Source organism: Tachypleus tridentatus, chromosome 13, assembly GCF_004210375.1.
Source record: "Tachypleus tridentatus isolate NWPU-2018 chromosome 13, ASM421037v1, whole genome shotgun sequence".
NCBI classification, from domain to species: domain Eukaryota; kingdom Metazoa; phylum Arthropoda; class Merostomata; order Xiphosura; family Limulidae; genus Tachypleus; species Tachypleus tridentatus.
The window spans coordinates 233,579,796-233,594,771 of record NC_134837.1 but is presented as its reverse complement, the minus strand read 5'-3'; the positions used below and the strand labels follow the sequence as shown (position 1 = coordinate 233,594,771).

Below are 14,976 nucleotides of genomic sequence, written 5' to 3'. Positions count from 1 at the left end.
TTCGACGTTGTCACTATCTGTAAAATACAGTCAGCACTGTACTTCGACGTTGTCACTACCTTCATGAAGTGCGTGGGATGGTTACTGTTCTTAGAAAAAATTCGATGAACTGCATATACCTTGGCTTGTATTTGGGGTTCTATGGTTTGTCTAATTTCTTCTGGTTGAATTGATGGGTCGACGCCCCTGAGGAATACAGAATAAATATTGACTGGACTTTTAGTAGGGGAACAACTTACTTTAAATTCAGTGTTCCAAGGCTGGCACAGATAGGTTTGATCTGCAGTAGTGGCTGGTTGGATGAGGATTCCGCCCCTGCGTAAAATACGGGTCCTGGACGGTTCGATGGTTGCCCCAGGCTTGGCTCGGGCGATCAACGTGGCGACTTGGTACGGCGTGAGGTTCGGCGGTAAGCCGTCGACGATTACCGGCGGCACTAACGGCCTGACTGGCGAGGATGAACGTTTCATTCTGAATAGCATATTGGCACGTCTGACTTGCTCGGTGACTAGCTCAGGTCTCTCTCCTCGGCGTGTTGAAAAATCTAAACCCACACAATGTTTGGTTATTAAAGATGCCTTTTATTGTAAAACGTTGAAGTTGTTTATTGTTTATTGATTTTTTATTATATCTAGCTTTAAAGATAAAGGCATTAAAACATTTTTCTGCTTTCATTCTACTTTATTTGAAACCACCTTTTTTCGAGTTATTTTGGTTTTGAATCATCATATAATCCTCTTCCTTGATAAGGCATATTTGTGTCGTGTTTTAGGCATAGCCAGGTGGTTAAGGCGCTTGACTTGTAAACTAAGGGTCGTGGGTTCGAATTCCCGTCACACCAAACATGTTCATCCTTTCACCCGTGGGAACGTTATAATGTAACGGTCAATCCCACTATTCGTTGATAAAAAAGTAGCCCAAGAGTTGACGTTTGTGGTGATGACTAGCTGCCTTCTCTGTAATCATACACTGCTAAAGTAGGGACAGTTAGCACAGATAGCTCTCGTGTAGTTTTGTGCGAAATCAAAACAAAAAAATAAAAATTCTTTAGTCTTCCCTCTTTCGAAATGTCACCGTCTACAGTTGAACTGCATGAGTTGATTGTATATTTACCAATATATTTTTACAAGTGTTTCTTTAATTGGCAGTTGCTGCCAATTTCACAGCCAACGCAATATGAATACTCTGCTATCTACCAACTTTCAATTTATTGTTGTTATTAGCTAGGCGCCTTTCACTTATACATTGGCCAGCTACACACTGACGATCTTTCCACATTTGTCTTCTATAATCAATTCATAACTTGCCATTTTTTAAATTTCTTGGCACTTTGGTAATGTTTAATGATTAGCAACTCACGATTGTTTTAAAACAACAATTATTTAATACATAATTCTAAAAAATAAGACAGTTTCCAGTCTCAAAAGTATAGTAAAATACCAATAACTTAACATTCGAGATTAAAATAATTAAAAATCCTGATGAGACTGGAAAACAGTCTCATCCACTCTATATGTGACGACATAACAACGCGTCATCTTAAGGAATGTAATGTTTTGTAAATTATAACCGTTATTTATACAATTAACAGAAGACTATATATTATATATAGTCTGTATATTAGAGAATTTTATGCCATCTACTAACAACATTTCTAACAGTCCATCATCTTTACTTAATAATTTAAAGGCCGGCATGGCCAGGTGGTTAAGGTGCTTAGCACGTATTTTAGGCTTCATGGGCTCGAATCCTCTTCACGCCAATCATGTTGTCCTTTCAACCGGGATGAAGTTCTAATGTTATGGTCAATCCCAATATTGGTTGGTAAAAGAGTAGCCCAAGAGCTGGCGGTGGGCGGTGATGACTAGCTATTTTTCTTCTAGACATACTGCTAAATAAGGATCGGCTAGCGCAGATAATCCACATGTAGCTTTGCCCTCGTTGGATTGATCTACACTTTACAACGCCCCCACGGATGAAAGGTGAGCATGTTTGGTGTGACGGGGATTCGAGCCCGCGACCCTCAGATTACGAGTCGAATGCCTTAACCGACAGAAAAGGTTTGCGATAAATGGTGGTTTCCAATTTATCCATATTTTTACTCACTAAAACAGCCAAAAGATGTAAACAACCATTTATTTAAATTTCATAATTAAATCTTATAGAATTATTAATACTATTAAGGTAATTAGCAAAATTAACTAGTTTTTCTATACCATGCCGCCGAATCAAAAATGTGTTACCGACATATCTGAACCATAATTCAGGTTTTATTGTTCGCTTTTTCTAGCGCTTCGCTTTCAAAACTGTATATAAACAAATCACACAATAACAGAGATAAAGGAGAACCCACAACAAAACCTTTATCATGTTTATAAACTTTGTTATCAATTTGAAATAAAAAGAGTTTTTAACACATAATTCTACTAAGTTAATCATATCCATCATTTCTTAAACAGAGTTATTATTTTCTTTCAGTTTTTTTTTTTTCAAAACATGCAATAGCTTTTAAACAGGTATTTTAGAAACATTTACACAGCATCAAACGACACGAAAATAGCTTTTTGATCTAAACTTTCATACTCAAGTCTTTACGCAAATTCAAACGAATTCATAACTATGTATTTGTTTCTATCATTTAAAACAAACATTCGCCAGTAAAATCCTGTAATCGTTTGGTCATTGCGGTTTTAGCCTTCTTATTTCCATACCTACACACCTTAATAATACTGCACTAAATATCGGTAGCAATGCAATTCCATATTTTAAAAATTATATATTAAATTGAAGTTATTCTTAACTGAAACATAGGTTGATTTTCGTATTTAAAACCAATTGTTTTTCGTAGTTATTTTCTTTTTTTTGAGAAAGTGATATCTACTATCAATATTATGTTATTATTCTGACGTATTTATTTATGCAAAATTATATTTTTCTGTAATTTACAACAATGAAATAGTCCAGCTGTATATAATTTGTAAAGACAGTATTTTGCGTTTGTGACGGTTGTTGTTAATTTGGAAAATCTGATGAATAGTTATATGTACCAAATCTTTGAATTTCGGTAAAACAATGTTTATAGAAATATCAGAAATAACAGAGTTTGTCGAAATTACAGTCTTGATAACCTCTATTATTCCTGGTATTTCTATAAACATTGTTTTGCACGCACTACCTATTATTCTAGTCAAAACCCAACAGAAAAGACTGAAAGATACTTAAATTATCCTTAACAAACACTGTGAATAACAATATTTTCGTAATTAACTCGTAACACAGAAAGATAACGAGTAACCATTGGATTCTGCACGATTATATACTAAGGTTTATCTATAAAGGAAGAAAAAGGTTGGCTATCCTATATAATTGTCGATCAAAGTCCAAACAGTGCTTGTGGATCTAACGAAGCAACTGATACTTCACACGACCATAAGAATCACATGTGTGTTAGAAACCAGGTTTAGTACCTCTAGTAAGTACATTCTTCCTTTTCGAGGTAGTTATTGGTTGTCGTTATTAAACAAACACAACTGATTAGCTTAACGTAACAACAGTTTGTTTATAGCCTATATAAAGTAGCTCCATGAAATAATTATTATACTTTAATCAGGTTTATTGTCTCGCATTGAAACAATTATTAAGACGTTATGTTCTAGACTGTACTTTTCATTCTTCTGTAGTTACCTGTGAATATTAAATTGCAGAAAACAGCTCTAAAATTTTGTTGACTCGAAACTGAACGTAACTTTAAAACTAAGGAAATATTTTTTTTTAAAGATAGAATCGATAAACTAACTGAAGAGTAAACACTTTGTTCATTTATTCGTTTTATTTCTCGCAAAGCTACTCGAAGACTACTTGTCTCTAAATTAGAAGCGATTGATTAGAAGGAAAGGAATTAATCAACGCCACCCACCGCCAACTCTTGGTCTAGTCTTTTACCAACAAAAAATGTGATTCACTGTTACATTATAACTCTAAAACAGCAACTATGTTCTGCTTGGGATTCGAACACGCAACATGCAAATTGCGAAGCAAACTTCTTAACATCAGGGAATGTCAGCCCTGTATACGTGAATAAAGCTAAGTTATCTCAACTGCTGATTAAAATTAATGAAGCTATAATGAAGTGTACATATCATACTTTCAGATATCGGATAAAAATGTTAACATTATGGTTGCAATAGATCCAATATCTTTGCAGTAAAAAAAAATATTCCACCCTCTATGTAATACTTTAAAATTTGGTAATTTATACAAAGATTATGCTAAAAAATTATGTGATATTTAGGACTACTTTGCCTACTTTCCTTAACTTCCCTAATGACATGCTCTACTATACATCTCCTAAAACAGATATTCCAGATAAATTACATCTTTCAATATATAATATCATATACACCAATAATCATCTCCGACGTAAATGCAATAAAACAACAATTACTTCAAAACAATTAAGTGTTCTAATCTAAGTGATTTGATATAAGCAGTTTAGCCTTTCAAACAACGTATTTAAACAAGCAGTAAGGTAGAAAATGAGAAATCTTCAGTTTTGATTGGAGGCTTAATAATCTCCTATTTTTAGTAGTTTCCACGCTTTGACAAATTAAGTGTTATTTGTTTAGAGAACTGGATATTTTGGATAACTTTATAGGTCTACAAACATAAAACTACATTGGTTTGTTTTGTTTGTTTTTCAAATTTCACGCAGAGCTACACGAGAGCTATCTGCGCTAGCCGTCCCTAATTTAGCAGTATAAGACTAGAGGAAAGGCAGCTAGTCATCACCACCCACCGCCAACTGTTGGGCTACTCTTTAATCAACGAATAATGAAATTGACCGTCACATTATAACGCCCCTACGGCCGAAAAGGCAAGCATGTTTAGTGCGACGAAGATTCGAACCCGCAACCCACAGATTACGAGTCGAACGCCTTAACACACCTTGCCATGCCGGTCCAAAAACATTGGTTGAATAACTGTATCCCACACCAGGCACAAACAAATTTTATGCATGTGCAGCCGTCACACTGGGCTATAGTTTAAAAATAATCTTTGAATTAATTAGTACTCGTCAAAAGATATTTTATATCAAATAAACGTTATTATACAAAATAGGAAAATCTAATAAATATGTTTGCCAAATTTATTTTTTTTTTTTTGTATTTTCTATATTGTTCTACGCCTTAATTATATATATCAGTATTTTAATAACTATTTCATATCAATGGGACTATGATTAATATATTCTGGTCAAACATCTAAAAATAAAGTTACTGAAGGAGGGAAGATTTCTCACAGCTGCAGTATGAGATCTCTAAATTATCAGATGTTCAAAATCAGTAAACGTGTATACTGTTAGGTTAATTTCTTCAGAACAGGATATTTACCATGGATAAGTTTCATTTTCAAATAAATAACTTCTGTAGCATAGGTTTTTTTGTACACTACTGAATTATATAATTATGTTTTTCAAGTACTTCTGATACTAAAGTACTGCTCCCCGACTATCTCTTTAATTTTTCGTTATATTAGTATTTCATATGCGAGCATCAAAATACATTAAATATTTATTCGATATTCCACAGATTTATTTCTTATTTTTTAGGTCTCTGCTTTTACGATATCTGACCCATAATGATGAGGAACGGCTTTATAATATTTATAATAACCTTTTGTTTGGCTATTTTTCCATCTCATGGGCAGACACTCGGAGAACCCTTTGAGAAACCAGGTTACGAAGTTCTCTGTGAAGACATTGAATGTATTTGTCCGAGATACCCAAATGACACAGTAGTTAAATGCAGTAACAAGGATATGAAAATGTTGCCTTTAGATATTCTGTTTCCACCAACAGTTTACAAAGCTAACTTTCGAAACAATCATATAGAGAAAGTTTTTTCGGAATCATTCATTCGTGGTCAGGGACTAGAATTGATTGACTTATCTCATAATAACATTGATTTCATAGCTAATTATGCTTTCTCTAAATTCTCTCACCTGAAGACTTTATTGATAGCTAGTAATAGGGTATGGAATTTGCAAGAAGGTATTTTTTTAAATCTAAATCAGCTCCAATACCTGGATCTCCGGAGAAATAAAATTCAGTCATTTTCTTCATTAATATTTCAGCCTCTTGTAAATTTGAGAGAATTAAGACTGGATTTTAACCCGCTAATATCAGTCTCTGCATATAGCTTTCAGTATCTTCCTTCACTCCAGTTTCTTTACCTAAAGAAGACAAAACTGAAGGATATCCCCTCTAAGTTGTTCTTAAACAACACGGAGTTGTTGAATATCATTCTTTCTGGAAACAATCTGACGGAAGTTCCGGTTACAGCCCTGAAGTATGTTCCTCAGTTGAAATATTTAGACATCTCAGCAAACCCTATTCGTGAAATTAATCCCTTCGCTTTTTCTGAACTTTCGACTCTCGAGAAACTATTCCTTGAGCACATGAACGAATTCATTATGATCCATCAGTTTGCTTTCTATGGAATATGTCAATTAAAAGAACTACATTGCAGTTTCAACCCGTCCCTTCGCAGTATTCATGTGAACGCTTTTCGGATGAAAGATACGAAAGAAGCTATCAGAGTTGAAAACCTTTATTTACATCATAACGGCTTGACTACGTTATCAGAACATTTATTAAGATGGGGTGAGCTAAAACATCTAGATCTGGCTGGAAACCCTTGGACTTGTGATTGTCATCTTAGCTGGATAGCTACTGAGAAATTACAACGCTCAGTAAAAGAGAGAATGAGGTAAGACTCAGATATTTAAGAAGCATTCAGATTTAAAGCATGACCGGTCTATTGGTCCAATTACTCTTAACAGTTCTTTGTTTTTTAGTGCTTTATTGTGTTTGTTTAGAAGTTGGGTGTGTTTGCTTACGACTTTTCATTAATCAAATATAATATCCAGTAAATAATACGTAACACCTGTTGAAATGTATTGACAAAATTACACAGTTCGAAAGAAAAGAAGACTTTTGCAGAATGATTTCTTTCACCACATGAAATATGTTTTTTTTTCAAGAAATATAAAACTGCTATAAAATCATTTCATTACTACAACACAGTTAACACTAATAATGTAAAATTATTTTCTGTTTATGACAACTAAGGCTATTACTCATCGTTATGGATAAAAATTTAATTCGTATATTAATTTTATTTCCCATGATTCCATAATGTTGTATTATATCCATATTTTAAAACTATCAACAGACTGTAAATTAACTCATGTTATTTTATTAAATGCGGACTGCCCTTACATTTCAGTCACTAATTAACATTCTATTTTTATTATAAAAATCACATATATTTCTGTCATATCTTGTCTATAAAATACATTTTCACGAGAGTAACGGTCAACTCTCATTATTCGGTCTAGTAAGAGTAGTCCAAGATTAACTTTCGAGTGGCTTTGTATTGCAATGAATAGCATAATAATACATGAGTTTAGAATTTTAATATATCACTTCTTTTGTTGTTGTGTTTTACCAAAAATAGTTAGAATTAGAGTACGTTTTCTGGTTTCCTCGTCGCTTAAATTGTACAGGTACTTTCTCCTGTTGAAACACATCCAAGGTTACACTTCTAATTCTCTTATCAATCTGTAGAGGTTTTTCTTTATCATGTTAGAATTACAGATGTAGTTCAAACACAGTTTAATGTGCTACTTATTTAAACATATGTTCTACCTGATAATTAGTTTAAAGTTGATACAGATATTTGTATGTCAGCTAGAAAATACTTTATTTCATTGATGCTAACAACAGGAAACTTAGTTCATTCAAGAAAAAAAAATACGATCTTCAAATCTAAAAAAAAAAGTAATTGTGTTACAACACTAATGTTTCCTTTTATGTCTTGGTTTGTTTGAATTTCGCATAAAGCTACTCGAGGGCTATCTTTGCTAGCCGTCCCTAATTTAGCAGTGTAAGACTAGAGGGAAGGCAGCTAGTCATCACCACCCACCGACAACTCTCAGGCTACTCTTTTACCAACAAATAGTGGGATTGACCGTCACATTATAACGCCCCCACGGCTGAAAGGGTGAGCATGTTTGATGCGATGGGGATGCGAAACCGCGACCCTCAGATTACGAGTCGCACGCCTTAATACGCTTGGCCATGCCGGGCCACCATATGCCACCTAGAAAATCATTTATTTCAATGATGCCAACAACAGAAAACTTAGTTCATTTAAGAAAGAAAATACGATCTTCAAATCTAAAGAAAAAGTAATTGCGTTACAACACTAGTGTTTCCTTTTATGTCTTGGTTTGTTTGTATTTCTTGCAAAGCTACAGAAGAGCTTTCTGAGATACATATCCCAAATTATCAGTTATAGAATATAGGGAAGCCAACTAGTCCACACCATGCACCGATATCTCTTAAGCTACTTTTTTTACCAACGTACAGTGGAATGAACTGTAACATCATAACACATAACGCCCTCACAATTGAAAGAACGAGCATGTTCTGTGAGGAGATTCTACATGCTACCGTGTTCGCTCTGGTAAATGACAATTCAAAAACTGACTTTAAAAAACTAGCAAGTATTGGATTAATCTGTTATGGGAAATTTATGTTTCTTTCTTGTATAACTTCACAAGTTTGGCGTTGAGGGGCTAAGCATATATGGGGGGTCAGAAAATACCGAAACCAGGGGCGCTTCAATGAATTTTAAATTATATTTCTCACGTGCTATTCTTGTAATTCAGAACAAGCATAGATTAACAGCAGGATTAACTTGATCTTCTCATGTTTTGACAGCACCATTAATTCACGTATCTGAAATTTACAAAAACTGCAAATCACCTGTGACTTCACACTTAACATCTTGCAGTTTATACAGCTGCCCACAAAAGAATTCAAAAGAATATGTTAGAAGCATTGATTATATGTATTAATAACATACTTATATAAGTAACTTGTACTGAGTAAATGAAAATGCAAACATCATACAAAACAAAGTATTTCATGTAACTAAACTTAACTGGTTAAATAAATATCGTTGAAAATTCTATGAATCATATTTCACGAGCTAAGTCTAAACAATTAGAGTAACGCGTACAAGGTTAATAATGTTCATTACAAATTTTACTACTCAGAATACAGAATAATTTTATGGACTCTTTATCTTGAATGTTTTAACTCTATGTCAATATTCTAGCTAAACAACTGCAAATATGGTTTCATTGTCATGATAAATAAGTCCATGTGATTTTTTTTTCCTTTTAACCAGGTGCTCTTTACCAAGATCGGTATCTGGTCAAATAATATCTTCTTTAGAAGAGAAAGACTTTGCATGTGGATCAAACTTCAGCACTAAATCCATTGTAACTTTTGTATTTTTAGCTCTCGTATTCGTACTTCTTATTTTGGGTACATTGCGATATGGATTGTATCAAAGTCGATGGATTCAGAGCTGTTTAGGAAAATGGCAAAGGCGGTATAAACACTTGGATACACATCTAGATAGCATCAATATGGCAGAGACCTGAAGATGATGACATACATTCCTGACAAAAATGTTCGTGTTTTTCTCACACCAGAACTTGTTTTTATTTTACTATATTAAAAGATGAGACCAATTTCTATTCATTCAGAAAATTGAAAATGATAATACTTAGTAAAATAGGAAACAAATGCTATGAGCATACTTGAGTATTTCGTTAAGAAAAGTTAACTATTTATATGTGTGTGTGTATAACAAAAAAAGTGTATTTTACTCGGTAACCACAAAGTTCGAAACATTTAGCATTTTCAAATTTGATCTGAGCTGAAATGTATTCACTACGTCTAATTCAAGTTCCAGTGATCGAAAAATTAAACAGCACCGTTCTGTTTCATAAGGAGCTTATTCCGTTTATAAAAAAAATATCTTACACATTTAACATTTAAATGGTAAACATATCACGTAAGACTTATTCAGGTATAAAGATGTTGAGTTTATCTCCTAAACAATAAAAAAAAACATGTACGAGTATATCAGTGGATGATGAAACCCTTAGGTTAGCTTTGTGCTTAACTACAAATAAAACCGTAAATTTTGTGATTTTTATAGCAAAATCACATCGAGCTTTCTGCTGGGTCCATCCAAGGAATCGATTGGTTTGTTTTGAATTTCGCGCAAAGCTACTCGAGGGCTATCTGCGTTAGCCGTCCCTAATTTAACAGTGTAAGACTAGAGGGAAGGCAGCTAGTCATCACCACCCACCACCAACTTTTGGGCTGCTCTTTTACCTACGGATAGTGGAATTGATTGTAACATTATAATGCCCCCACGGCTGAAAGGGCAAATATGTTTGGTGTGACGGGGATTCGAACCGGCGACCCTCGGATTACGAGTCGAGGGACTCAAGCACCTTGCATATCGGGCACAAGGGAATCGAACCTCAGATTTTAGTGCTGTAAATCCGAAGAGTTATCGCAGTCCCACCACGGGACATTACACCAGTCTGAAGTAAACATTAAATACGCAAATTAGAAACTGAAAAAAAAAAAAACATAAAACATAATGTATACATCAGCCTCCACCCAGTGGAACAACAGAATAAATACTGACTTACAATGATATAAACCAGATTTCGATCCCTGTGGTTGGCAGAGAGCAGATAGCTCACTATGTTGATTTGTACGTAACTTCAAAAACAAACAATCATATACATTAAAACAAAATATGTATATAGAAAACGTATTTTCAAGGTTAAGAAAAGCTAATAAAACGTAAAATAATAAAACCAATTAACGTCCCTGCATAACAGTCGTTTTAGTGTGATTACTCGTCATTTAAAATTGCCACTTAAGATGATGTTTGTTTGAAATCAAAGCCAGATTGAGGTTTCTGCAGTATTTACCTTAGGAAATCTACCACCGGGTTTTAGGGTTGGAATTCCGTCGGTTTACCGCTGTTCCATCGGGGGAATCCAATCAAGATAATACAATACTCTGGAGCCCTCTATGATTTATTGATGTTAGCATTTGACAAGTTAATCAATCCTTGCAGGAAACAAAAGTATTTTGTCAACTAGATTAGTACCGTAACACAAAAGAAGATATTTATCTTCGAAATTACCTGCACAGTTTGTGAAATTAGTTATGCTAAAGAAAAACAGACAAGCCAGTACATAGCAGGTCCTCTGTACTTAAAATCTACAAATAGAATATATATATATATTATACATATATATAATGTTCTGGATAAACATGGTGTTTTTATTATCCTTTCACGATGTAAATACTCGATAAAACCTACAACGTTTTAGATGCTGGAAATATAAACAAGGTATACTGATTAAAATTATTAACTTAAAAAGTTATGACTTTTCGTAAAAACCTATCTGTGTTAATTATTAAAAACTTGCAGGATCTTCTATTAGCAAACAATGTTACACTTTATATGACTTTGTATGTGAATTTATCACTGCTCACATGAAGTCGAGTGGAACCATGACAGTGGTTAACATACCAGACCGCAGATCTGAACTTCTATGATTCACGTATCATTACGGCTAACACTCAGATAGAAAAATAAAGTAGTGCTCTGCATGTTGGGGAATTTAGTGCGTTATCAAAGTGTCGAACAAATCCCTGTATTTGGTCTGACAAGTGTGTCCCCCGAGCTAGTAGAAGGTGGAGTTGACAATCTGCTCTCCTTTCAATTTATCACTTGAAATTTAAGGGTGGTCAGTCCAAATAATCTTCAACTAGTTTTGCGCGAAACTTCGCAAATAATTTCTGATTAGGTGGATTTTAACCAGAATTATAAAGCTAGAAATCCAGTTTTGATACCCACAGTGGGTAGAATACAGATAGCTCACGATGTAGCTTCAGGCTTTACAACAAACGAACAAACTAATTTATGTTCCTCAGCAATAACTAATTTCTATCTATGTTGCTTATAAGACTTATCTACATGTTAATTAATTTATAAAATTGTTTAGTGCACTATCAGAATGATACTTCTAAGTTCAACAACAATCTACATGTTTAAACAAGAGATAATTACCTAAAACCACGTTGAATGCCTTCGCTCCATAAAATAAAATAAAAAATGCATCTTAAAAACACTTCTGAAATTGGCTTACATCGCATACTTACACAGATTTTGTATGTCAGCTAAAAAAATTCCTTATTTCAATGTTGTCATTGCAAGTAAATGTAATTAATTTAATTTAAAAAAAAATAAACGGCCTTTAAATCCAAAGAAACGTATAACCACGTTTATCCATTTACATCTTTACCAAGATATATTATATCTTAAATTTTATACAAAAATTGTAGAAATTACGTTAAGACATATAACAGTGAAGGAAGATCGCTTTTCTTTCTCGCTTAAATTTGCATTTCTGGTACTAAAAAGCCAATATATTCGAAACATAACTCAGAATAAATTAATAGCATTAATTCTACATATTCCCAACGTACCTCAGCCGGCCTGAAGAGCCCTAGTATTCACGAAAGACCTCTTTGGCACTGGATATAGAAGATATTGTGTGGTTGAAATATGTTTATGTACCTTATTTTTACTTAGACATTATTAAATATATAAATATAAGTTACAGAATAAAACCAGAACATTATACAGAACGAAATATTTCGTACAAATAAACTTAACAGGCTAAACGAAAACCGTTGATATTTTTATGAATAATATTTCCCGAACTTCAGGTCAGCAATAACAGTAATATTTACAAGTTTAATGATGTTTTCATACTATAAGAATCTTTTATATAAATAAGATGAAATACAGATTTCTCGCTCATTTTTAACGAAACAACTAAAAGAGCAGACAAATATGGAATAAAATAATATAAGTTTTTTAACGTAGAACTCTGACATAATTTGTTTCACTTAGTTTGAATGTCACAATGTTCAACTACTACAAATTTTACAACACAGAATATGGAATAAGATATTGTATGTACTCCGAATGTTTTAATTCTATATTAACATTCTAGATGAACAACTTCACATACTGTTTTATTGACCTGATAAGTACGTCAGACTGATGTTTATTTTCCCTTTTCCCCAGATGCTCATTACAAAGATCGGAGGTCGGTCAGATAATATCTACTTTCGAAGAGAGAAACTTAATATATGGACCAAAATCCACAACTAAATCGGTCGTAACTTGATGATGTTTGTTCTAAGATTATTCATACTTATTTTAGAAGAATTAAGAAATGTATTGTATTGAAGCTGTTTACGAAAATGGATCTCTTACTAGATAATATCAATATGCTACAGACCTTTAATGATGGCTCCATAAATTTTGACCTACATGACTTTTTAATAATAAACCATCACACACCAATGACTACTAAATACAAAACCTCCTAAAATTTATTCTTATTACAGTATTAAAATATGAAATACTCTTCATTAATAACATAATCGAATATAATAATCATTTAGTGAAATAGGAAAAACATTATCTTGAAAACACTTTTGATTTTAAATATATGACTTTGGATCCTTAAGCATATATAAAGCTGAGGTCAAATCCTACCAAGTTACACAAGTGTAGCCCAACAGACGGCAATAAGTACCGTTGAGTAATGGCCTTTCCCCTCTTGAATGTGAGTTTAAAATTAGGACCAGCTAGCGCAGATAACTCTTTAATAGATTTGCATGGACAGTCGAGGAAACAAAAACAGGGGTGCTCACTAAACAGTTCTGTGGAATTTCGCTTTCAGGAATATCTATGACAAGATATTATTGTCTTCGATTTTCGAACTTCTATAATAATAAGAATATGCCGTATAAATATTTAATTTTATATTTCAAAACCAAGCCAGGCGCAGAAAACTGGTTTAGTTGGATTGGAAAGTTTTCATTTCTCTTCAGAATATAAATAACAACGTCATGTTTAGTTCTCTATCTGTGAATTTGCAAAGAAAAGGGAAAAATAGTGTTCTAAATTCAGATAACATTAATCTGTAATAAAGGATGTCACAGTAGAATTGGAAAACCTAGTAGACTCCATCTACTAACCGAGAGGCAGAGGAGCTTTCCAGAGGTACTAACAACAAAAACGCCAGCAAAAAAATATCTATTCAACTGACACACACATAAAAATATGGAGAATGAAATACATGTTCATGCTATTTCATATAAAGACACAAGTAGGAGAGAATCAGGAAGTGGAAAACCTGGAGTTGAGACTCAAGAACAAGGGAATCAGAAACACCTTGGTACGTGACTAATAGTAATGCATACTTGGAAATAAAATGGTAGTTGTTTCATTCTTCTTCTCATGATCTGACATACAAACATATGTAAGCAAATAAACATACTTTTATACTGTCATTATGTAAAGTATTATACTGAGATATGTGAATAATAATGACATATTCTGTATTAGTTATATATGATTGTTTAAGAACTTGAGAAGCATAATGCTGTTGTATTCTTTTTTATTGATAATTATAGAAATTAATGTTTAAACTGATAATGCACAGATTAAGTGCTAATTATGTGAAATTAAAGTATTGTACACAGAAAAACAATGAGAACGTTGTTTTTATATAGCAAGCAACACAGAATGATGTAAACAGCATATATTGGGATAATTATATTCACTTTTGACGTATTTTGATATCAAAATACTTAAAATATACATTATAAAACTTTGACAAAAAGATGTTATTTTGGCCCGGTATGGCCAGATGGTTAAGGCGTTTGACTCGTAATCTAATGATCGCGGGTTCGAATCCCCGTCGCATCAAACATGCTCGCCTTTTCAGCCGTGGGGACGTTATAAAGTGGTGGTCAATCCCATTATTCGTTAATAAAAGAGTAGCCCAAGAGTTGGCGGTGGGTGGTAATGACTAGCTGCCTTCCCTCTAGTCTTATACTGCTAAATTAGGGACTGTGCCACACATACACACACATATTTATATATTTAAAGACACACTACATGCGACACTACACCCGACCATCACGTCCATATGTGATTT

The 14,976-nt window shown here is 33.4% G+C and overlaps 1 protein-coding gene across 2 annotated transcripts; it reads left to right on the top strand.

Annotated features, from left to right (window-relative positions):
* The first annotated feature begins 3,378 nt into the window (after positions 1 to 3,378).
* LOC143238571 (uncharacterized) lies at positions 3,379 to 14,515 on the top strand. 2 transcript variants are annotated; one of them, XM_076478922.1, is made up of 3 exons: positions 3,379 to 3,472; positions 5,609 to 6,767; positions 9,371 to 14,515. In XM_076478922.1, the coding sequence occupies exons 2-3, from the start codon at positions 5,638 to 5,640 to the stop codon at positions 9,468 to 9,470; spliced, it is 1,230 nt and encodes a 409-aa protein (XP_076335037.1). In that variant the 5' UTR covers positions 3,379 to 3,472; positions 5,609 to 5,637; the 3' UTR covers positions 9,471 to 14,515. The 2 variants fall into 2 exon arrangements, with proteins under 2 accessions (XP_076335037.1, XP_076335036.1); XM_076478921.1 differs by having other exon boundaries at positions 9,258 to 14,440.
* The last annotated feature ends 461 nt before the right edge of the window (positions 14,516 to 14,976 follow it).

Coding starts and splice junctions, on each gene's coding strand:
- LOC143238571 (XM_076478921.1), top strand. CDS start 5,638: ATGATGAGGAACGGCTTTATAATATTTATAATAACCTTTTGTTTGGCT. Junction 6,768..9,257: donor TCAGTAAAAGAGAGAATGAG/GTAAGACTCAGA, acceptor CCTTTTAACCAG/GTGCTCTTTACCAAGATCGG.